We start from the raw sequence: 25,019 nt of genomic DNA, 5'->3' as shown, positions 1-25,019 counted from the left end.
CTTTGTATCACAGCCAAATCCAAGAGTAAACATAATAAAATGGACCATGTGGTTGTTTACAACATCCCCCGTTCATTGTTAATATGCAAGCTTCAAGTGTAACTGCACCTCTAATTCCATAAAATGTTTAATATAACAGCTGAAGTCCTCCAATTATACAATGGGAATTGCAAGTAATTATAAAAAAGGCCTATTTAATGACACTCTGCAAGTCTCTGTTCATGTATGCTATATAAACAACACCATCTGTAGAAAACAGAAGACATTCAGCTACTGTATGATGACAAACACTCTAAACTGGGCTTGGAACACACACACACACACACACACACACACACACACACACACACACACATTTAGCCCTATTTAAATCCTGCAAGCTAATAATTATGATGATGGGAATCATTTACCCAGGTCAATGTAGAGTCCTGCTTCATCACTTGACCGAATGCAGATTTTGCTTGGTGCCGTGTTTAAAGCTCTAGGCCTGCATCTTGGAAACAGCGCCATGAACTTGCCACAGCCTTTGTTTCTCCCCTGCGTTAAACCTTCTAATTTTCACCTGTGTATTCTGTTCCACACCATCCACTTTTGTGTTAATGATGATTTTAGCCCAGGAGAAGTTGACAAGGGGAGAGACGGCCCTTGCATTTATTTACTGTACTTCCCAAAAATATTGCAGAGGCTTTCTTAGAATCGGCTCCCACTCTTGAATTCTGTCAAAGTGCCATTCATTCCACGGAGGGACCCCTAAAGTCTAAAATGGCGAAAAAGAAAAGCGATAAAAATGGAAGGGCAGAAGAAAGAGAGAAGAGACTTGGAGCACTAACGCTTTTTAGAATCAGGCAGTAAAACTTCACTTGATGGCTATACAACTTCTGCTTGTTCTCCTCAAGAACCTTGGAACTCGAGGGAGGAACAGAACAGTATGTGTATTTTGCTTTACTGTTAGACAAACACATTGTTCCAGCACATATACCAAACATAAACACAAAACACAACTTCAGATAATGGGCACAAAAATATCCACGACTTTTCCATGAAAACTTTGCAAAAAAAACAAAAAAAAAAAGCCATGTGCATGCATGCATCCACCCCCACCCCCGGTTTTGCATGAATTTGCCTTCATATCTAAGCCTGAGGCAAAAGGTTAATCAAATAGGAACACTGGTGTCACTCCTCAGTTATTGATTAGCAAATGCCAGATCACATCATCATCTGACTTAATGTGTTTCAGTCATGAATATTTCCCCAGATGTCACTCCCTTCCCCTCGATTCCATTTCTTTATTTAGGCACTACTTTTGTTCAGTAACAATACTTTTCATATGAAACCTATGTTATAAAGTGAAAGCTTCTCCTTTAAAAAAAGTTATAAAAAGAAAGCTTTTCTTAGCAACTGGAAGGAAAACCAAATAAGAATTCTACCTATGTTTCTGGAACATTCCGGAACTTTCATGCTGATTTGCCACGTTAATGGATTGCATGAGGAAACTAACTGAATCATAGAATTGTAGAGTTGGTAGGGATACATCTAGCCCAAACCCCTGCAATACAGTGGTACCTCGGGTTAAGAACTTAATTCATTCCAGAGTTTCATTCTTAACCTGAAACTGTTCTTAACCTCAGGTACCACTTTAGCTAATGGGGCCTCCCACTGCCGCCGTGCTGCCAGAGCATGATTTCTGTTCTCACCTTGAAGCAAAGTTCTTAACCCGCGGTACTATTTCTGGGTTAGCGGAGTCTGTAACCTGAAGCGTATGTAACCTGAAGCATCTGTAACCCGAGGTGCCACTGTACAGGAATCACAACCAAAACAGCCATGACAGTCAGCCATCTAACCTCTGCTTAAAAACCTCCAAGGAAGGGGAGTTCACCACCTTCCATGTGATTCCATTCCACTGTCGAACAACTCTTGCAGTCAGAAAGTTCTTATAACTTGAAACCCTTACTTCAGGTCCACACTGGCAGTTGTAGCTCTGCGGGGGGAACAAAGGGGTCTCCTAACAACTCTCAGAATTCTTTGGGGGGAACCCAAGTGTTTTTAAAGTGGTACAGTAGTATGACACAAACACAGCCTTTGTTCCTGTTCGATCTGGGGCTGTGTCTTTGTGTGTGTGTGTGTGTGTGTGTGTGTGTGTGTTTATTTTAAAGTATGGTTACATGTTGATTATTATTTTTTTAAAAAAATGCATTTTCTTCCTTGCTTTTTTGTACGCTGCATTGAGGGTCGGAGGTGCAGTTCATAGATATAAATTAATGATATAAATACGTGTATAAAAATGCGTCACGAGGCCAGCTAAAATGACATTTGCTTAAGCCGACATTCTCTCGTGTTGCTCCTGTCTCCTCTGTTAATTAATGCACATTGTTACAGATTCACATGTTCCTGTGACAGGGGGGGAAATCCCCATAGCGTACCAGACGACTACAGTGATAGATTACATGCGCACGCTGTGTCATATCCAATTAATTCAAATTGACTGTGCACCGCATTATGTTGTTAGTGCATGGAAGATCAATAAATATGGAGAAAACCCAACAAGGCTCTCTTCATTCCCCCTCTGATGCGGGTTGGTCTGAGACAGATCATACTTCTGTGATCTGCGCTGCTGCTGTTGAAGGAGGCAGGTGGTGCATAGACACCATTCAGACTTGGCCTATTCAATCCAGGCTCCTCTGACTTGCCATTCATGCATCGCAAAACACCATCTGGTCCTCTTTTGCCTGCAGCAATCACAGCTGACCAAAAAACGATAATAACAGCTGTTGCGAAACAAAAGACAAACAAAGCAGGGAGGGAAAGGGTTAGAATGAAGTCCAGGGCTGCAGAAATACTCCATGAAGTGAGAAATGGGGAAGGGTGCTATTCATAAGTCTAAAAAACCCCATTGTGTGGCATCTCCCTGGTTAAACTTGAAATATTTAATCCATCTGTCTCCAAAAGGGGGGGGGGAGGTAAGTAGACCCCTTCCAGCTACAATGGTCGGGTGATAGATAATATATCATGGAAACTTTGCCCGATAAAGGTATTTAAAGCTTTTGTTTGTGGTTGGAGACTAATGACCCCGTTTCAGCTAAAAATGAAAACTCCTTATGTTCTTTCATCATATGTCAGCCTAGGTTAATGTGGAAGCAGAATGTAGTTAACTGGGGTGATAAAGTGAAGAAACCCTGGGAAAAGGGGGGGGGGAGTACTTATAAATGATAGGACGGAAAACATGATTTCACAGGTGTCGGGCAAAGAGAGAAAAAGAGAGAAATCACTTACGCACTGCACTGTTCCACCACAACATTGCGCATCAATAGAGTTTAAGGCTATGTTATGATCTCTCCATAGAGTTGCAGCACTGAACTATGGTGAAATCCACAGTGGCAGAGGGAGAATGGTGTGCAGGATTGCACCCCCAGTTCGTTGGGATATTTCTGATCTCTAGCAGGTGAAAAGGGCAAAGGGTACCATACTGCAGCCAAGCAAAGGCCCATTACCAGAAGAACACCTATACCATCGAAGGCGCCCTGGTCCATTCATGGGAAGTTCCAGTAGCATGAATGTCTTGCCAGCCGTGTTCAATCAGCTGTGGGGACCAAAGCAGGTCATTCTTGAAGAGGGGGGAATTGGTGTGTCTGTGGATTCACAGGATCTGAAGGCCCCTCACCTCCCTTCCAAAAAGGTCATAATACTATACAGCCCTGGGAATCTCTCCTATACACACAGGGCCATGCCCAGTGTTAACTATGCTCTAAGTCAACCCATTGAAATCAATGCACATAATGAACTCAGGTCTATCCAACATACCAACCATAGTTGGATACAAACCATATTTGGATTGCTGAGTTAATGAAACATAAAAGATGCAACATGGGTATCTATGATGCAAGTGAGCATGTATGTGTGCCATAATGGCACATATTAACCAGGATAAGGTTAAGAAACTGGCTCTGTTCACACAATAAAGTTAAAGCACTATGAAAGCACAGGTACTATTCCCCAATTTCACAGAGACTGATTCCCTGAGATTGGCAATTGCAGCTCCATGAGGGGAATAGGGGTTTTCTAACAACTCTCAGCACCCATAACAAACCACAGCTCCCAGAATTCCTCAATGGAAGCCATGGCTGTTTAAAGTGCTATCACTGTGCTTTAAATGTTTGCCATGAAAGAGGCCAGGCTGTTCCAAGAGAGGGGAAAAGCTTGATTTTAAACGTACACATCCACTTCAATGTTTACTACTTTAAAAGTGCAATCCTATGTATGTTTACTCAGATGTGACTCCCACCATGTTCAATGCGCTTAACTGTGTTTAGGACCACAGCCTATGTTCAGCTGCTTTGGTGATTACTATTTCCCCTGTCTCAGAACTGATCAACAGATCTCCAGCCCTTCATCACGTGTGATAAAACCCGGGATTTATTAAATCCTTTAATGAGTAGACTTGCACCTGCTTCTTCCTCCAAACTGTAGAAAACAGACTTCTGTTGGCATTAACCCTTATCACTTGTGACATTTTCCCAAAGATGCATCCTGGCTCTTCAAGAACACAATTACAGGCCATATACACAATTCCTGTCACTTGCGGTTTAGCTTTTCTTTGTTGAAGAGGTTGGTTAAGAGATTTCAGAAGCTCCAAGAAGGGCACTGATTGCTACATTAAGTTAGTTGAAACTGACACATGGGTTAAAAACTAAATTGGACACAATCCCATGGGGAGTTCTCCCATGCAGGCTCCATTAAAATAAATGGGAGCTTCAGAACGCAAGTGCTTCTGCACCACCCTCATTCATTTCAATGGCTCTTGGCGTGCTTCACTTGATTGTTTTTCTTGTTGCAATTAAGTATTATCCTCCTCCAAATTTATTAGACAGCATGGTAAAATGAGCACTGTTCTGGTGTTGGGTTTAGCTACATGCCATGTGCACTGAGGAACGGCTCAGGGCATCACCTGCCGACCACATCTCAATATCTCCATTCCTATCATTCCTCTTCTGACATTTAAACCTGCCATGTGAAGGTTGGAAGAGGGATTCTAAGCATGTTCACCTGACTGTGCTTAGAATCTTCCTTGCAATTACCATATTTTTCCAGGTGTAAGATGCCCCCTATTTGGGGGGACTCAAAATTAAGAAAATGCACTATGCACTATCTGTGCATAAGACGGCCCCTTATTTTGAACTTCAGAAATTTAGGAAAACATATAGTCTTATACACGGAAAAACACGGTATATATTGCTCCAGGTTCTAGCTTGTGGGGAGGATTCTAAGAGCGTCCTACCTGAAAGCAAGATGAGCGCCATAACCCCATAGTTGCCTTTGACTGGACTTAACCATCCATGGGTCCTTTACCTTTTACCCTTTACTTGAATGCTCATTTTTTAAAAAAAAAAATCTCACTTCAAAGCTTTTTGCTTTGGGAGTAGAGAGGACAGGAAGACTTTGGTGCATGCCCCTACTCCTTTTTTTCCATGTCCTCGGATTGTGAGTAGACCCAACACCCGAATAGGGCTGCTATTGCAAACATTGACTTTTGTGAAATACTGTCTATTTGATCTTGGAACCCTTAGATAACTTAGGACCAGTATACCTCAATGACCACTTCCTTCTCTATGGGGACTTCCTGAATACTGAGTCAGAAAAGTAACTTTGGTTCACACCCCCATCAGAGGTCAAGTGGGTGACGACTGAAATTAGGACCTATTCAGTGGTGATGCCCTATCTTTACAAATTCAACTCAGTCTGCATTGAAACACAAACTTACCTAATTTGTACTTTCCCAAAACAATATGTAAATTGAAACACAGCCATTCTTTGAAATTTGCAGTTCTCTGAATTTTGTAACACAGTTCTCCAGCCAAGTATTGTGTTAAAAAAAAGAAGAAATAAACTTAGGTGAAATGTGTGTATATATTAGTGAAACTAGTATACAAAATGCGTTATATTTGGAGAAGTTGTTCTGCAAACATGTATATAGTGCCAAATCTCATACAAAAATATGTAGATTGGGGAAAATTCACACTAAAATGCTGATAAATTTGTGTGGGAACTTAAAAAAATAAATCACAAATGGATGTGGAAATGTGGGAAATGAAATTTAAAATTGGTGGCAAATGAGAAACCGAGAGGAGCCAAAATGGACTCGTCTACCTGTCCAACTTGAAGCAAGCACTCCTTCAAGTTCCATGGGAGCAAAAAGGGGAACAGGAATGGACTTTTGTCTCTCTCCGTGGATTGCAGCTTTGAATGGAAAACTGGGTGGATTTGTATTTCTCTCCCCCCTCAACCCCCCGGTTTGTGTGTCTTATGAACAGTAGCCATGGACACCACCTCTGCTCAGCCTCATTCTTTTTCAGATTAGGATTCGACTCAGGCTCCTCGCTTGCTGTTTTTAATTTTCATTTTATCATAAGCAGTTTTAAGATTGTTGCCAGTGGTAATTTGCAATTTTTATCAAGACCTCTTCATTATAGCTTCTGACAGGACAGATGCTGTAATTAATCATGCAAGACAACTGGGGATAGTGGTCAAACTGCTCTCCTAGTGCAGGGGGAGGGAGTGGGGGGAGGGAGGGAGGGAGAAATGTGAATACAACAGAATCCTCGAGATCCTTTGGAACATGAATGCATAATGCATGCTGGCGCGTTGGCAGCAAAGGCACAGACCCTGAAGCAGGAGAGTGGGAAATATCTGTTCTCCCTCCATGATTTGTTAAAATAAGTACAACAAGTGAAAATAAGTGAGCGTGCTGGTGCTAACAACCACCACCAACACCACCAATGGTTACGAGGCAGGATGACTATGTTCTACCTCCATTGTTGGAGGCAGTAAGCCTCGGAAGAACAGTTGTTGGGAATCGCAAGAGGGGAGAGCAGTGCTTCACTCAGATACTGCCCGAGGGTTTCTGGTGATTATCATGCCGCTACAAGACAAATTCACGGGGCATAAGACTGTTAATGGCAACTAGCAGCCATGGCTATGCATTGCCTCCACCAGAGGTGTACCTAGGGTCCCGTGCGCCCTTGGCAAGGAACTGTATTGGCACCCACTCCCCCCCAAATCACTTCATGGCATGCCTTTGTGTCATGGTATGAGAAGGAAGCTTCTCCCGCATTTGATCTTGCTGCAACAGTGGTGTTGTGTTGCCGCACGGATATACGTCATACACTCCATAGTCTGAGAGGTGATATTGTGCCCCCAGCCCCGGCCTGCACCTCTGGCGGGGGATGTTTTTTCCAACCCCTAGGCCTGCCTCTGGCCTTTCCTGTCATGCCTCTGAATTGCAAGTGGGGAGAGTGCTGTTGTACTTCCCACAGGCACATGGCTGGCCAATGTGAGAACAGGATGCTGGACTAGGTGGGTTTTGACCTCATCCAATAGGGTTCTTCTTGTGTTTAAATAATAACAGCATCAGAATCATATTAAGGCTGCAACCTCATGCAGACTAAATTGGGATCCGTAGCAGCTATACTGGTGGCGTAGAGCTCTGGAACCACTTTTCCAACACCGCCAATGCTGTAGCTTCCCTAGATGGAGCTGGGTTGGGGCAATGTGCTAGCAAGATCAGGACTGCATGGATTCTCCAGTAAAGTCAATCTAGTGCTCCTACCGGTGGTTCCTCACAGCCCTGAAATTACTAACTTTCCACCCCACCCCAGCCGTAGTGATGGTGGCAGTGAGAGGGTAGCTATGTGGCTTTGCCCCACCACACCAAACACTACATTTTGGGAGGAAGCTATCTTGAACTCAATGGAATATAGAGCCAGGGTGATATTGACCATAGGGTCAATCCAGGTTCTTATACCCGCACAGCCATGGAACTTGTTTACTGACCTTGGGTTTGTCACCATCTCTCAGCCCAATCTACCTCACAAGGTTGTCAGGTGGATAAACTGCACATATACTGGTGGATGAGCATGGTCTGGGGTGGGGAGTAGTCATCTGACACACCACTGCCAATTGCCAGGATATTAGGATTGAAACCTGATTCATGACAGACAATGGGATTAGTTCTTCACATTGCACATGATTTATGGGATGTGCTGTTGCAAGATAGCAAATGGTTTCAGTGCTTTTAAAAGGAAGAAAAGTCTGTTAGGATGCAATCCTATGCACACTTACCTGGGAGTAATCTGCTCATTTCAGCTCTCTCTATTTCTCATTTTCCCAGTCTTACAACTCAGTTCTCTACATGTTGCAGCAATTGCAGATGGTTTCTTTTAAAAATCCTTATGAAAATCCACCATCATTTTAGTGCAAAAGCGCTCATGAAAGTTCATCATTTTGGTGCCAGTTTCTCTGAACACATTTTTATATGCAGTTTTGACTAACGTACACATTTTTTGCAAGCAACTTTTTCTAATATAATGCATTTTTGAATGTTATTTTCACTAATGCCTTCATTTCTATGCACATTTCTGTAAACATTAGTCCATCTAGCTCATTATTGCCTACACTGACTAGTAGAAAGTCAAAGTTTGACATGGAGAATCTTTCTCAGACCTACCAGGAGAAGCTGGGGCTTGCACCTGGGTCCTTTTGCATGTGATCTGCCTCTGCCACTGAACTATGGCCTTTCCCCTTGTTTGTTTTCAGGTACTTCCCAAATCCACAGCCACTCTGCATTTCCTCCACTGACAGCAAAATATTATTGAGTCCCGTCAGGTGCAAATCTGGCCTCAAAATTACCCCGTACCCCCAGCTGAGACATTAAGAAAGACTATGAAATAAAAATTGTTACTGAAATTAATTAAATGGTTTATTGAAGCAATTAAAGTGGCAATCATGATGGATATATGTCACTGAGTACCAGCATGCCTGCTGTGGAACAATGGGAGATGGTTACTAGCTCCATGCCTGTTTATGGACATCACTGAGACTTTTGATTGGGCACTACAGTTCTGGACTAGATAAATGCAGGAGGGAGGGTTGAGCACCATTTGGGCCCCTTCCAACTCTGCAGTTCTATGACTCTAGGAATGTTTGAATGCATCCAGTGGAGGTTTTCTTACATGCTTATGCTTTTAGTGAATAATAATAATAATAATAATAATAATAATAAGTGCCCAAGCTGATAATCCAAAACTCCAGTTAACATAATTGGACTTCTTTCCAAGTAGGCATACATAGGAGGGTTTTTCATTCTTGTTTTTAAAGGAATTAACTAACTAACTGAATGTTGCATCCCTGCAAAGCAGTCAAAATTAGGCCAAAGAATTAATATGCAAGACCAATTTTCCCATGTATGAAAGTATACGAAGCAATCCAGTGGGGATAACCTGTTAGCATGAGCTGCTATGAGGCACCATCCCAGCTTATTTGTGCATTTATCTATTCAAAAGCATTTATAAAGCGCTTAATATCTCTTCCTGGCTTTAGCCACCATGCCTAAGGCAAATACACCAATTCATGTGCAGCTTCAGAGGCTAAGAGAGGCTAGCACTTTAAATGTCCCCCATTGCATTAACATTTAAGGGTAGCAGAGATCAATACCCTCCCAGCTTACCCCCACTTCCTTCATGGGAAACCTCTTTTCTCAGAGGCTTGAGAAGCCATTTTGCAATGTGAAGTGCAGCTGAATGGGAAGATAGGCAGAAGCCACATATATATAACTACAGGGGTAGTTATATATAACTACAGGGGCAGGCGAGAGATTTTACATTGGAGCAAGAAAAAGAGGGCAAAGTTGCTGCCACCCTGGACCTCCACTTATTGCTTCATCTTAGGATGATATGGGGTGATGAAGGGCACAAGCTTGAGCCCTATGCAAAATCAAGAGACAGACAGGAAGCATTGGGAATTTACTACAAGTTTCCAGTGTCTTTCAGCAGATGTCAAGGGGTCAAGAGTGCTTCAGTAAAATTCAATTTCACTTGCAAGGTTAACCCTAAAGGGCAGATCAGCTGAGATTTCTTCCTTGGAGAAGCATCTCCAGTGCAAAACTTCCCAGAGAGACAAACATATTTTCTTTAAGCTCTTTTTTCAGACTGTAATATGCCTTAACAATCATTTCTGATATATAAGACAAGTGTTCCAATGTGCTAGTGGCCATGACAAAATATTAAACCCACATCTCCTTCCCCGCACCTCCAAAACAAATTCTAAACACAGCAGCATCCTGAATAGATCATTTATCAGGTGCCAAAGAAGCTCTGACACAGGCAGTTATAAGATCATAGGAAGAGCCTGCTGAGTCAGGCCAATGGCCCAGCTAGGGCATTATCCTGTGCTCACAGTGGCCAACCAGATGCCTATGAGAAACCAGTAAGCAGGATTCAAGCACATGAGCATGCTCTCCTTTTGTGGTTTCCAGCAACTGGTATTCAGAAGCATTACCACCTCCAATAGTAAGGCTGCAACCATTAATAGATATTGATAGCCTTCTCTTCCATGCATTTGTCCAGTCCTCTTTGGAAGCCGTCAAGGTTGGTGACTATCTCTGCCTCCTGTGGGAATGAGCTCCATAGTTTTACTACACACTGCATGAAGGGCTTTCTTGTATCCGTCCCAAATCTTAGAACATGCAGGTTCATTGGATGTCCACAAATTCTAGTGTTATGAGAACCTTCACCATGTCATGACTGATGATTGAAACTTCTATCATGTTGCCTCTTACTTGCCTTTTTTCTTAAAAGTTCCAAATGCTGCAACCTTTTGAGGCAAGTTGCTCCATCCCCTAGATCAATTTGGTTGCCCTCAACCTTTCCCAACTCTACAATACCCGTTTTGAGATGAGGCAAGCAGAATAGCCACCCAGCGAAGTCTGCAGTCCCCGTCTTGATACTCTCCCCCTCTGGAAAACTTCTGCATTCCCCATTCATGATTTGTGGTTGCTGCTCACTCAGTCATCCTCCTGCACCTCAAATGCAGTCTATTGCCCTTTTCCTTTCCTAGCTGTAAGGACCCTCCATTGAAGTGGCAGGAGTTGGGACTTCCCTTTTGCTGGTGGTGGCAAAAGGGCTTAATACAGACCATCACTCCCCAGTGTTTTTGGATTACATTTTCCATTGTCCCTGACCATTGGTCATGTGCTGGCTGATGCTAATAATATTAGAACCCAATAACAACCACAGGACAACCAACTTGAGAAAGGCTGATGCAGACCATGTTAAATAGACTCTAGCACATCCAACTTCCGGCATATGCAAGTGCTGCTGGCTTCATCCAGATCTTTCCAGATTCCAGGTAAAGCCTGCAATGCTGCACAGAAAGACTGTGGCCTCCATATGATACCAAGTTTGTTTATATCTTAAGCTTGCCTCGTTTAAGCTGAACCTGCCATGGTGGAGGTATACTAACAGAGCAATTCTAGCTAGGACGCTGGCAGAACTTACACCCACTTAGCATAAACTGGCATGTGCCAAACTCCATTCAGGAGCAGGACAGCTGCTGGCTAAGACAACCCAAACCTGGCTGAGGGAAAACAAGCCTTTGAAGTAAAGTTTGAACTTTCACCATCCAAGTTCTGCTGAGTCGACAGGGATTTTGAACAGATGCAAGTATGCCCCTACTACACCCCCCAGAATGCCCCTTTGCAAGATTACCCTACTCTTGGTTCTGTTGGCTTTGGTAGAACCCTGGCTAAGAGACTTATCCTGGTGAATCTCCAGCTGGGCTGCAATGAGGGGCTTCATGGCCCAGGCTCACTCAGCTATCCACCTATTCTAAACTCACTCATCCCAGTGGATCTTGGGTTTGGATGACACTGTATTAGTGAAAGCAGCCTTGGATGCCAGTGTAAATGTTAGAGCTGTGATCCAGGTCTGGAATAAATCCCAACTTGAATCAGGCCAATTGTTCTGGGTTCGATCAGGTGCACCCTGAGCAATCTTGAGAGTGGTGGTGGTTTGGCAACCACGTTTAATTAGGGTTTTAATAATAATAATAATAATAATAATAATAATAATCCCTAATTAAACATGGGAGTAGTGCCAAGGTGAAGGCGGTGGGTGGGAGATGTAGACAGAAACTCTCACCTGGCCTACTTTTAACCCCTTTGCCACCACAAACATTAGGATTTAAAATACCAATTAAACTTAGAGCTAGATCAGGACATACTAGGTTGAATCAGGCGCCAAACCAGATTTGAGGTGGGCATGTACAGCCCTGCTTAATGTTATGGTATGAGTAGGAGGTGTAACACAGGCAAGCTGGTATTTTGTTCAAAGGGTTAAGGATTAGCTGATTTCAGTTTTGCAAAACACTGGGGGTATGTGGTTGGATTTTTTTCTTCTTTTTTACTGAAATGTGTTTATTCTATAGCAAGATAAAAGCATTTGTTTTAGATAAGCAAAATACAAACAACTCAATTGCTGCTATTATAACTCATAAAAAAGTATAAAAACAGCATAAAAACACAGTAAGCAATATTGCAGTTAAATCATTCATGTTACCAGTGTTTACATTAAAGCCTCATTTATGAAAACTTTACAACACATGATATGAAAAACTTACAATTTTTTAAAGGAAATATTTACACTGATTATTCAGATGTAGCAATTCTTTTAAATAGTCTACTGGTATTACAGCATATATTTTTTAAAAACTCACATTTTTCCTTCTTACCTTTTTTTTTGTAATAACAGTGCATTTAAGTGCATTTCCTTTTTTAAAAAATACAGTGTATTAAATCTGAAAGTTGTCACCCAAACACAGGATAGATTATTCACATCTTTTTTAAAAAAACAACAACAACTTGGAATGAACAGAACAGGGTAAGAATATATTTTGTAACAAAGCACTGTAAGTGTTTAGAGAAATTATAGCTTTGATGGTAAAGATGGGCTCTGATATTTAAGAACTTTCACTTGCAGGTTTCCCCCCCTCCCCCTTCTGGAGACATATTAAAAAGAGAAAAAGGAGCTTTGGCAAAAGTCTATGATTTTTACATTAATCTTTATATATATATTTATATTTATATATATATGACAGAGAAAAACACCGTCAACTACTCATGTCATACGAGTGTGATTGCATGGAATCCAATCAACATTTTACAGGTAGTTACAACTGTGCTTTTTAGGACTTCATGAACAAAAAAACACAAAAAACCCCAAACTGGTTTGAAGTGCATTCACTAATCAGTTTTAATCTGGAACTGTGAAAAAGGCCAAAACTTTTTTGTTTCACTGCCCAGGCATATCCAAGACTATGTAGTTCACATATTATGGGTAAAGCTCAAAATAAATAAAGAAAACAAGAGAGCACAGCATTTTCTTTAAAAAGATCGGAAAGAGAGAGGTGGGAAACAAATATTTATAGTCAGCTAAATGAATATACACAGCTACATTGTAGTTCTTTATTGCCTATCTAATAGACAGCTTAGAGGCTCACTCATCTGTTATGCATCCCTGCATAACTACCATCAGCAATGTACAGTTTCCAGCCGTAAACAGTCCCCCTTTGCTTAACTCACAATGCAAAGCAGCTTTGCAACATGTGTCTTCAGAAAATACTGGCCTGTGATAATAGCTGAGTCTGTGTCTGGGTTTGTATTTGGGACTGGTGTTGTTGGGGCGCTGGCGGGGGGCTCCCGATGCTGGGGATCGGAGAGGTGATCTGTGAGGCCACTGGGGAATGTTGCTGAGGTGAAGGCTGCGACTGGTGCTGCTGCTGCTGCTGTTGCTGCAGGTGCTGCATCTGCTGCTGCTGCATTTGCTGGAGCTGGTGCTGCAACTGATGCTGAATTTGCTGCTGGCTCAGCTGCTGCTGCAGGTGCTGCTGCTGCTGCAGGTGCTGCTGCATGTGGTGCTGGAAATGCTGCTGCTGCATCTGCTGCTGGATCTGCTGATGCATGTGCTGCTGGTGGAGCTGCTGCTGCTGCATCTGCTGCTGCTGCATCTGCTGCATCTGCTGCAACTGGTGCTGCTGGCTCTGCAAGGAAGGGCTGACCTGGGAGGGCACCGACGCCGACGTGCCCACCATGCTGCTTCCCATGGAGCTTATCAGTGAGGTGGAAATGTTTGTGGGCATGTTGGGCGCAATGGTGACCGAGGCAACTATCTGATTCATGGGCAGCCGCATTGCTAGAGGCTTGGGGGCGATTGCCCTGGGGAGCGACTGCTGGAGAGTCTGTGGAGAAGTGGCCACAGCCGCGTGCTGGGAGAGAGGGGCGTTCAGAAGGAGGGACGAGGACAGGTTTGTAGATGCCAGCGTTTGCTGAACAGAACGGATTGTTTGGGCTTCAGCTGACTCAGCAGCAGCCTGCATTTAAGAAAGAGAAGTTCATGAGAGTTAATACAGGGGCCGCCTCTTATGTTTTTATATTTATACGTTTATATTTATATTTGTCACATTTGCATTTCTCTCGCACCCAAGGAGCTTGTAACAGCATCCTTGGCATCTTCCCCTTTTTCTTCCTTTCTCTTTATTAATAATTAAAAAAAAAAACACTTTAACACAATTTTAATAACAAAGAACAATCCCCTTCCCACCTCAGGGAGGACACAAGGGGTGCCTAAACTAAAACAAAAGGCAAACAAAAATAAATAAATTAATCCATCAGTAAAACCCATCAGGAAGTAACAAGATTCAAGTCCATTGTGTTCATGCAGCCAAAAAGTTTTCTATACTGTGGGAAGGCATCTTTTTACTTCAGCTTTTCTTTCCTAAACAGTTCCAGTTTGTGAATAAAAGTATTTTGTTCCTTTAGCCAGTCACAGATTATTTGTTAATTTTTTCATCAAGGCAACTCACCAAACCACCTTATACTCATAAGGCAACATCCTTTAAGTCATATCAATAACTGGTCAGGCAACTCCCCATTTTAGGAACATCAGAAGAGCATTAGGCCAGTAGCCAACAGGATGCAGGACATGAGTGCGATAGCACTGTTCCCCCCTCATGTTTTTCATAAAATAGCATTTGGAGGCATATGCTGATGCTGGATTTAATTATGCACTGTGTGAAGAAGAACATTATTTTTTTTCTATTCTGAATCTCCAACCCTTTCAGGTTCCATTTTTATGAGGGAAGGAGATAAGACTTCTATCCACCTTCATGCATCCATATGAACTGACCCAGACCCTGTGATCATGATCAGAGGCCCTTCTTTGTTTACCTCCTCCACAAGAGGTCCAAAAGGTGGTAACACAAGAATGCCCCTTTTCTGCAGTGGCTCCTCTTTTGTGGAATGCTCTCTCCAGGGTCAGTTGCCTGGCACCATCTTTAGATATCTTTAGGACCTCAGAGAAAACTTCTCCTCTATAACCAGGCCTTTGGCCTTTAACTATCTGCGGCCTTTTGGAAGTGGGTGTGGTGTCTTAAATGTACACATACGCCCATTTTAATGTATCTATGTAGGTTTTTGTTGGCTCGCTTGCTTGTAAGTTGCTTTGGGTTGCCATGGGCAAGATAAAGAGACTAACAAAGTAAATGAAGAACAGTAATAATAATGCATCATTTAATACACCTTTATCACACACATCCTTTATCCATATAACCACTGCTAGAGCCTTTTTGGGACATTTGGAGGGGAAGGACTGGATGTTTTTAAGGCAACAAGGAGGAGCCTGTTGCCAAGATTCAATTTCCTTGCAAATATTAATTGGTAGAGTGGAGGAGCCCTCAAATATCTGAAGATAGCTTAGCTGATCAGGGATATGAAACCCACAGGCAAAGTCCAAGACAACCTATTACACCTCACAGACACGCTCTGCATCGGGTTCTGATTTATGCAGATACCAAATTGCTTCTGCAAAAGAATAAATTGCCAACAGTCTCATACTGCTGTTTACTATAAGAGCTTTCACGAGAGCTTTATTCAATAAATAATGCAGCATATACAGTACCTTGATATTATACTGCCTTGTAACATGCTCTATGGTTTTGCAGTGCTTTACTCAAAGACCATTTCTCTTCTTTTTCCAAATGGATAGTGCCCAGTTATATTTATAGTACTGAAATTTTGCTGTTTTCTGGTATGTTGTTATATTTGTTATTATGTTGTTGTTCTGTTATGAAGCTGTGATTTGCAATGATTGATTTTGAGACCTATTCCTGTCTTCTTTGATGTAAGTCACTTTGGACATGATTCTTTTGTGGAAAAGTGGCATACAAATAAAATTATGAATGAATGAATCTGCAAGATGTCCTGGTTGCACAGAGAGCAAAGCAACCTGATTTTTGTAAGTGGAATAATGCAACTGTAGAGTTGGAAGGGCCTAAAGAGTCATCTAATCCAAACCTCTACAACACAGGAATAAAATATGGATATACCAGGGACTTAGTCTCAGTTCGTCTACATGCAAAGCAAGAGCCTCTAGATTACTGTCCTTCCCCAAAGATAAGGCTGGTTAAAAAAACAAATTCTCTGCTTATTTATTTATAAGGTGAAAAGAATCCACACTGAAGGCATTGCACTACTGGATGCGTAACTGAAGTCAGACTCGAGCTCACCTTGGAAACCAAACTTGCTCTGTAGGCAGCAAGTGCCTTAAGGTATTCTTTCTTGGCAGCTTCTGTTTTCCTTTTATATACCTGTTAAAAGACATTGCAATTAACACCACCTTCAGTGTTTAAATTTCACACCATAAAGTAGCTCTTGCCCGAAGAGGGATGTTATGGTCTTGTAAAATGAAGAAAGTCAAAAGGGACAATGCCAACTCTGCAACAAAAAGGTTCACAAAAGTGTGTGACTCTCATCCCTCCTCTCCTTTAAAACAACGAGCCAAAACTGCTACTGTGTACATTTTCAGAATTAAAATGGGAAGGAATTGGAGCTGAGATGATTAAAAAAAATATCTCCTGAATTCATTCTCCTCCCTCCAAAGGTTACCTCTTCCATTTCTGTTTGCATTCACATCACCCATCGGTTACTTCTTTGACTCCATTTATTATATCGCTTCCTGGAAGCAGTTTCATAGCCAATTAGAAATGACTATGTGATGATGTCACAGAGCATAAATTAAGCCAACACAGAGTAAGGGAACAGGCCTTGCACTGAATGGGTTTTGTTTGCTCCCAGTGATGTCATCACAATTAGAATATGTACTTGCTATATAAAAGCAGTAGCCTCTCAAGGGAGAACATTTCACAAGCAAGTTCACCTCGTTTTCATTGATGTTCTGAACTTGCCTGTGAAATGTTTTCTCTTGAGTTCCATTCAGCCCTCACTGAGATTTTAAGAACATGGACGTATGAAGTTGCCTTAAACCAGGCCACTGGTCCATCTAAGTTCAGTACTGTCTTCACTAACTTGCAGCAGGTCTCCAGGGTTTTAGACAGAAGTCCTAACTGGAGACAGCCAGGATTTAACCTGGGACCATCCACATGCAAGGTTAGTGCTCTGCCTCTGAGCCTTGTCATTAAAGGGGTAAACCCTTTAAATGCCTCTTAAGACAGTCCTTGCATTTTTAGTAAGTACTTACATTCAAAGCAATATTTTGCAGTGCAATGCTCCACCGTCCAATAAATTGGGAACTGTTTAGCCAGTCAAAAGTGTTTTTCATTGATTAATTGATCAATCAAGTCAATTAAAATATTGCAACCTTACTACTACCACTACAATCAGAGAATGACAAGGGGATGATATGAAGCCAGATCCTTAGCTGGGTTGATAGGAAGCATAACTGTGCTCCAACCCGTTCTGCTGCATTTCTAATTAATGAAGTCAAAAGGATCAGCCCACTAGTGTTTAATTAGGACTTTGGCATCTTTCAGTGCATCACCCCTTTCTCCCCCAAAACTCCAAAGGGTCCCTTGGTTACCTGCTTCTGCTCTTCTCCTAGGCTATCCCACATAGACGCTACAATTTTTGAAACCTCTCCAAAGGTAGCATTGGGGTTCTGCCCTTTAATTGCTGCTTGTGTATCCCTGAAGAACAGGGCATATGCTGACACTGGCTTCTGTGGCTCATTGGGGTCTTTCTTTTTCTTCTTCTTTGGAGTCTTGGGCTTCTTGCCAGAATCTGGGGCAGCTCTCTTTTCTCCTGCAGCCTTGATAAAGAGCAACAAAACCAAAATCAGTGTCCAGCATGGGATATTAATTATAAAAATCAGCTATGCATACACAAAGCTGTTTATGCTCTACTTGAAAAGAAGTATGCCAAAAGACCACAACATAGGGGAAATAAAAAGAAGACCTTTGTAGCAGGCATTAAAAAACAATTCAAAATCATAAGACATAGAATATATTTCTGATCATGAGGGTGAGAAACTTACATTTCTAGTTTATTTTTTAAAGTATCCATCAGAGGTATCACATTCACCCTATCAGGTGCTCATGCACAACTGGAAATGCAGAAACAGTCTTGTCTATGGGCAGCATTATACAAAGTATTTGAGGGCATTATCTAAAGCTTGTTTCTGACAAACGTTTCATAGTGCAACACCAGCTCCCACTTAAACCATATACCAAGCTTGTAGCCCTCCAGCCACTCACTTAGAATGCTCTCAAAGAAGAAGCATAGGTCACTGATTTCCATTTTAAACAAGAGGTGTTTGTTTGTTTGTTTGTTGAAGCCTATCAAATGAGCTTCACATTTGTTCATAGCCCACCTACTGGCCCTGCCAAATGAGCCTATTTCCTCCACTAGCTCCTTCACCCTGTGTTGTCCCACAAGCAAGAGTAGCCAGCATTAGAGGTTTGCATAGTTCCATATGGAAGCCAACAGCCTATCAGATGAGTTACAGAAATAAGATACTCAGTATGAAAGGAGGAGGAAACCACTCGTCATTCTTCTTTCAGCCTTTTTGTTAAGGCTGCTTACTATGGCTTTTGTTCCTTTTTCCGGGTCACAGAACAATTAATAGAGTCATTATTCAATCACGACTGAGCTCCAATGAGTCCCTCTGCAGCTGCCCTGCATAGCCTGTAGGCAGAGTTCTGGTGGAAATGGCATTTGATGGATCCATGCGATTAATTTCAGGCCTTCCACATGCTCAACTCCCATGGTCTTCATCAAAAATTCTGCATACATAACCTGCACAACCAATCTATTTAGCTTTCTATAACCTGCTCTCTATCCCTCAGGCTCAAGGCTAATAACTGCAAAGTAACAAAACAAATAAATGCAAAACTGTGCTATGTTAGACATAGATATTCCAGCCATCGGGCATCTGCTCTTTGTTTATATCCCAAAATAGGCTGTCATTGTTCAGAGATATTTCTCAGTTGGCTGTCTATCCTTTGCAAACCTATTTAATCTGATATGAAAAGGAATTTGAGAGCACACTCAAGGCTTTCCCAAAGAGGTGAAGGTATTTTTTATTGATTTTTTTATTGAAGAATGCTTAGGTTTTTGGTTTTGTAAAATGAAAATTAATTTGCAAGCAGGTATGTCAGTCAGAATTGCTGCATCTAGAAAATGAGGAAATTTCTATAAAGAACCCTATACCAGCAACTTTTTCTTTCATTTATTTCTCGCTTTTTTCTTCAAGGGGCTCCAGGTGCCATATACATGGTTTTCTCCCCTCCTCATTTAATCTGCACAAGAACCCTGTGAGGCTGGTGAGGCTGAGAGGCAGTGGCTGGCCCAAGCTCACCCCCTGAGCTTCATGGCTGAGAAGGGATTTGAACACTGCTCTCCCAGTTCCTACAGTTAAGTCCCACACTCGAACCATTACACCACATTAACACACACCAAAAGCCACAGAATAGCAGCATAGCATCATTATGGTAAGCAACTAAATAAAGCTACTGGGTGATACTCAACTAAGTTTTATTCAGAGCAGACTCACTGAAATATTGTATTTAATTACGGGGTATCAGAGTTTTTAGGGGGTTAACCAGGCTGAGATAGCAGGCTAGTTGGTTTTTTAATGTCTGATGTAGATTTTTTCAATTTCGTTGTTCTGTATGGGACAATGACAATAAAGATTATTGTATCGCATGAAATGATTCTACTCTGAGTAAAACTTAGCTGAATTCCACTCACTCCTTTTTGCCCTTACTGAACTCCTCTTAAAAACAAAAACAAAAGTTTGGTGGTGGGAGAGAGAGCATCTTTTTACAACACATGATAGAACTTACCCTGTTTGAGTCCTCCGCGTCTTCCTCATTTATAGAACTGGATGGAGAAGGGGTTGCCGATTTGCTCGCAGGAGGGGATGGGGAAGTGTGTGGCACATTGGTCCCACCCAAGTTCAGCCCCAGTTGAGCACTGAGCTGGGATTGGTTAATTGTGGTCAGCTGGTTAGGTGACATAATTCCCGAACGAGCAGCGTCTGTCATATGGACAATGGATCTCATAATCAAAGAGTGGTCCTGGCGATACTGAGGCACATCTGCATGACTATGATCCTAGAAAGAAAGAAAAAGGTGGGGAAATATGATATTAAGCTGCTAGAATTATCAAGTCAATTCCTGTGCCCTACTCCAACTCAACTTATAACTCAGCCTAAGGATGTGCAGTGTAATCACTAGGTGTTATTTTCCGGTTTACTGTTCCACCCACTTCTCTCTCCATCACTTACTGTTTCTCAAATCTCCAATTCTAGATTGCATTCCCCTCAGGGAAGGGATCTGTTCTACGTCACTCTTGTAAAACACCATTCACGCTCATGGTGCTATATAAATTCAAAATAATAATCAGGATTGGCAGCAAGCATTGGCATACTAAGGCATCTGCCAGGAGCCCACAGCCCAGCAGAGGGCCCACCATCATGAGCCCCCTGGAGCTGCTCCTGCTCTTCACAACCACCTCCCAAATTTATGTATTTATAAAATTTCTATCCCATCCTTCCTCCCCAACGAGCTCAGGGGAGCAAACTATAAGTGGGGAAATAATGAAAAGCTCTTAAAAACAATTCCAATACAGATGCAGACCAGGGAAGATCAGAACGCAAAAGCCTTGCTGAAGAGGAAGGTATTTAATAGGTGCCATAAAGATGCTGCCTGTCTAATATTCAAGAGGAGGGAATTCCAAAAGGAAGGTGCCACAACGATAAAGAGCAGATTCCTACAGTATGCAGACAGATTTCCTGATAAGATGGTATTTTCAGGAGGCCCTCACCTACAGAGCGCGGTGATCAGTTAGGTATATAAAAGTTGAGGCAATCTTTCAGGTATCACTAATAATAATAATCATTATTATTATTATTATTATTATTAATTTCTACCCTGCCCATCTGGCTGGGTTTCCCCAGCCACTCTGGGCGGCTTCCAACAAAGATTAAAAATACATTAAAATGTCACACATTAAAAACTTCCCTAAACAGGGCTGCCTTCAGATGTCTTCTAAATGTCAGGTAGTTGTTTATCTCTTTGACATCTGATGGGAGGGCGTTCCATCGGGTGGGTGCCACTACTGGGAAGACCCTCTGCCTGGTTCCCTGTAGCCTTGCTTCTCGCAGTGAGAAACTGCCAGAAGGCCCCCAGCGCTGGACCTCAGTGTCTGGGCAGAATGATGGGGGTGAAGATGCTCCTTCAGGTATACTGGGCCGAGGCCATTTAGGGATTTAAAGGTCAGCACCAACACTTTGAATTGTGCTCGGAAATGTACTGGGAGCCAGTGTAGGTCTTTCAGGACCAGTGTTATATGGTCTGGTGGCCACTCCCAGTAACCAGTCTAGCTGCCGCATTCTGGATTAGTTGTAGTTTCCGGGTCACCTTCAAAGGTAGCCCCACGTAGAGCGCATTGAGTAGTCCAAGCGGGAGATAACTAGAGCATGCACCACTCTGGTGAGACAGTCCACGGGCAGGTAGGGTCTCACCCTACAAAGCTGTATATGACTGTACATCAAAACTAGCCCCTTGAACTTCCTGTGTCCCAATGTTATAATGCAATAATTCTGATACATGATTACAGTAATCCTTGCTTGCCTTGAGCTCTATTTATATTTCCAGAATGTTTTGCTTCTGGTTTCCCAGTGTTAAATTCACAAACTAAATAAACAAAGAAAGCTTGTAATACAAATGTATCTGAACCAGACAGGAGCTGAAGTTGCCTAATTCCTTCTGGGTAACTTTTCCTGTGAATTCTTACTGCTGCTTATAATAAAGGAACTCTCACCTAGGATTATTATTGTTGTTGTTATTGTTAATTTGTGTATACTGCCCTTCATCCGAAGACCCCAGGATGGTTCACAACAGAAAAATACAAAATGAGAATACAAAATACATAATGAAACAAAGGCAAGCCAATAACTCCCACAAACACATTTAAAAAGCCACAGACTGTTAATCAGCTGAACACCTGGTTAAAGATAAATGTTTTTGCCTGGCACCTAAAGATGCATAATGAAGGAGCCAGGTGAGCCTCCCTGGGAAAGCATTCCACAAATAGGGAGCCACTGCAGAAAAGGCCCATTCTCATGCTGCCACCCTCCGATGATTATTGTAGGGTTTGGATTAGTTCATATGGGGGAGAGGTGGTCCTTGAGGTATTGCAGTCCCCAGCTATTTAGGGTTCAATAGGTCAAAACCAGCACTATGACTTTGGCTCAGAAACTAATTGGAAGTCAGTGCAGTTGGGCCAGGATTGGTGTTATATGCTCAAACCATCTTGGCCCAGTGCCAAAACTAGACCTAAACCCTGATTGAACTGGATCTAGAAAATCAGTTTCCTCCAAGAGCATCTGGATCCGGTCTGAGACCATCCACTCAAGAACATTTCCCAAAAAGGGGAGACGGGCTGGTCTCAGGTTTTCTGAATCCAGGGAGGGTTTCTTGAGGAGTAGTTTTACCCCTGCCTCCTTCAAGCAGGCAGGGACCACCCCTTCTCACAAGGAGGCATTAATCACCTCCCTGGCCCAGCCAGCTGTCCCCTCCCTGCTGGTTTTTATCAGCCAAGAGGGTCAAGGGTCCAGTCACTCTGGCTGATCCAAGCACCTTGTCCACAACCTTGAGCCTAAAGAACTGAAATTCATCCGACACAACAGGACCAGACAATGCTCTGGACACCCCTTGAGATTCATCTGCTATAATGGCAGATTATATTGGCAGGGGTATCTGGAAGTCATTCAGAATCTTTTTAAGGATATCACTTTCCACAAATTAAATCACCCCACCCAAATCCTGCAATGCCACTGCCAATTCTTCAGACAGTGTCTTACTGCCTTAAGGAAGAGTTTTTTAATGTTAGAAAATAAAAAGACTCAAAGAGAATAATAATTTGCTGGGGGGGGGGGAGAGATAGGGTGTCAAGGCATACAGAGAGCTATTTCCTGGTGGTTTCTCACCTATAAAAAGCTGCTCTTTTCTCTGCCACAAAAAGAGGTTTCCCTTAGTCCTTATTCAAATAAATCATAATATAAAGACATGGTTTAACAAATGCTTTACTCTAAATCTTGTCATTTTGGTTCAGTTTGAGGCTTTTATTGAAGCTAAGTTCTGCTGACTTAAACAGGCCCAGAAACCAATTTCATAGGCAAGTCTATGAATTCTTAACCATTTCATCTAAGATGAAATGCATGGTACTGCTTTTGCCTCCTGTTCATACTTCCCTTCTCTACTTTTTTCTTGCAGTGGGAAGCTTAAGAACGTCCTGAATTCATTACGTTAGAGGTGGGGGACTTGTGGCCCTCCAGATGTTGTTAGACTCTAAATCCCATCATCCGTAACCACTGGCTCTGCTGGCTGAGACTAATGAGGCTTGGAATCCAAGAAAAACTGGAGGGTTGTAGGTTCCCCATCACAGATGCAGATGTAGATGCTTGTACATCTGCAGCAATGCATTTGCCCATGGCAACATGCAGACAAAACCCCAGTAGCCTAATACATAATTACAAGAGAGAAAAGTTACAGAGGGCTGCAAAAAGGAGATTTTTACAGAGGTGGAAATATGAGGGCACATAATACAGTATAGTAAATCAGTATTTTGATATAATATTTTGATATAATATTTGATATAAAAGCTGAACATAATTAACATAATTAGCATAATGCTAGCCCACTCACACATATACAGATAAGGCTTTAACTTACACATTGTTATTCCAAAAATTAATGAACAAAGACTGTTTTTCAATAAATCTATTCATTTTCTTGAATAAGGTCTAGAAAAATAAATCAATTTAATTACAGTGCCATATCCCTTTTTTCTTTTTAGCCAATTTGCAGTGCACATCCTGACAGCAACAAATAAGTTAAGTGATAGTTTTAGATCACTGTTTCTACCTCTCTTTTCAGATACTCAAAAGTCATTTTGTTTAGGTCAAGTGGGGTATTGCATTATGGCACTTCATTAATTTTATCTGAACCTATCATATGTTAAAGTTGTATTTAAGTATTTATTAAATTTGTTACATTTGCTCCCCAAAGCGTTCAGAGTGATTTTACACTTGAGTTTGCCACCCTAAGAAAAAAAACAAAAAGTCCTCTCAAAAATCCTGTGAGGTAAAATTGGCATGAGGCCACACTGAGAGAGGAACTAGAAGTTTCCGTAAAGGTGCCTTCTCATCCTCTTGCAAACCAAGAGAAGAAAATGTATAGGATTACAGGACACAGCTTTATACCAAAGCCAGACCAACTTGGGTCCCTTCAAATTCAGGAGCTGAATCTTCAAACATTCAGCAGATGTGCTACCACTGAGCTACAGCTCTTCACCATGCACAATTCCATACACCTCTAACATGTCTCCTCACCTCACGAACTTCATATCATCCAACTTTTTCTAATAAAAAACTGGAATATGTTACCATGCAAGTTATGTGATCTCCACTGTCTCTCGCTCCCCCAAAAGTGGAGGGGTTTTGCGGGGCCTGTTTTTGGGCACTACATGAGATCACGGTCCCCCTAAAAGCATTTTGCGGGGGAGATCACAGCAGCCAAAAGAGCTGCCACAATCTCATGAGAAAAAAATGGAATGTCCCATTTTTTCCAGGGCACTTGGCAAGTAAGTCACTATCCTTTGCTAAACTAAAAAGCCCAAGTCTTTCCTCACACTCCCCTATTTTTTACCTATTCATGGGCTTGGGCTTGGATCTCATGCCTTAGGCAAGTAAACTGCACCAGTCTTTAGGTGGCAACATAGCAAGTTGTGATTTTACAGCAGATCTAGCCCTGCACATTTGGATACAAGCAACCTGATGTACCGTAAATATCTAACACGATGCCAAGAAAAGTAATATAAAATATTTACAAATCATGTA

General features: G+C 42.0%; 1 protein-coding gene and 1 long non-coding RNA gene across 2 annotated transcripts in view; both read right to left on the bottom strand.

The window, feature by feature from the left end:
- Window positions 1–2,453: 2,453 nt before the first annotated feature.
- Window positions 2,454–3,777, bottom strand: LOC309347566. Its single transcript, XR_014158980.1, has 2 exons — window positions 3,271–3,777; window positions 2,454–2,765 (listed from the first exon to the last, which is right to left on the bottom strand). It is a non-coding gene; the product is annotated as an uncharacterized lncRNA (long non-coding RNA).
- Window positions 3,778–12,237: 8,460 nt separating this feature from the next.
- Window positions 12,238–25,019, bottom strand: part of TOX3 (TOX high mobility group box family member 3) — a 95,237-nt gene continuing 82,455 nt past the window's right edge. Inside the window, exons 4-7 of the mRNA XM_081870223.1 lie at window positions 19,960–20,229; window positions 17,697–17,924; window positions 16,387–16,467; window positions 12,238–14,193 (exon numbers count right to left, since the gene is read on the bottom strand). Coding sequence (XP_081726349.1) covers window positions 13,435–14,193; window positions 16,387–16,467; window positions 17,697–17,924; window positions 19,960–20,229 — 1,338 coding nt within the window. The 3' untranslated portion in view covers window positions 12,238–13,434. The remainder of the gene's footprint in view (window positions 14,194–16,386; window positions 16,468–17,696; window positions 17,925–19,959; window positions 20,230–25,019) is intronic.

This window comes from Podarcis erhardii (genome assembly GCF_964252035.2).
Source record: "Podarcis erhardii genome assembly, chromosome: 7".
NCBI lineage: Eukaryota > Metazoa > Chordata > Lepidosauria > Squamata > Lacertidae > Podarcis > Podarcis erhardii.
This window is presented reverse-complemented; position numbering and strand designations above follow the sequence as displayed.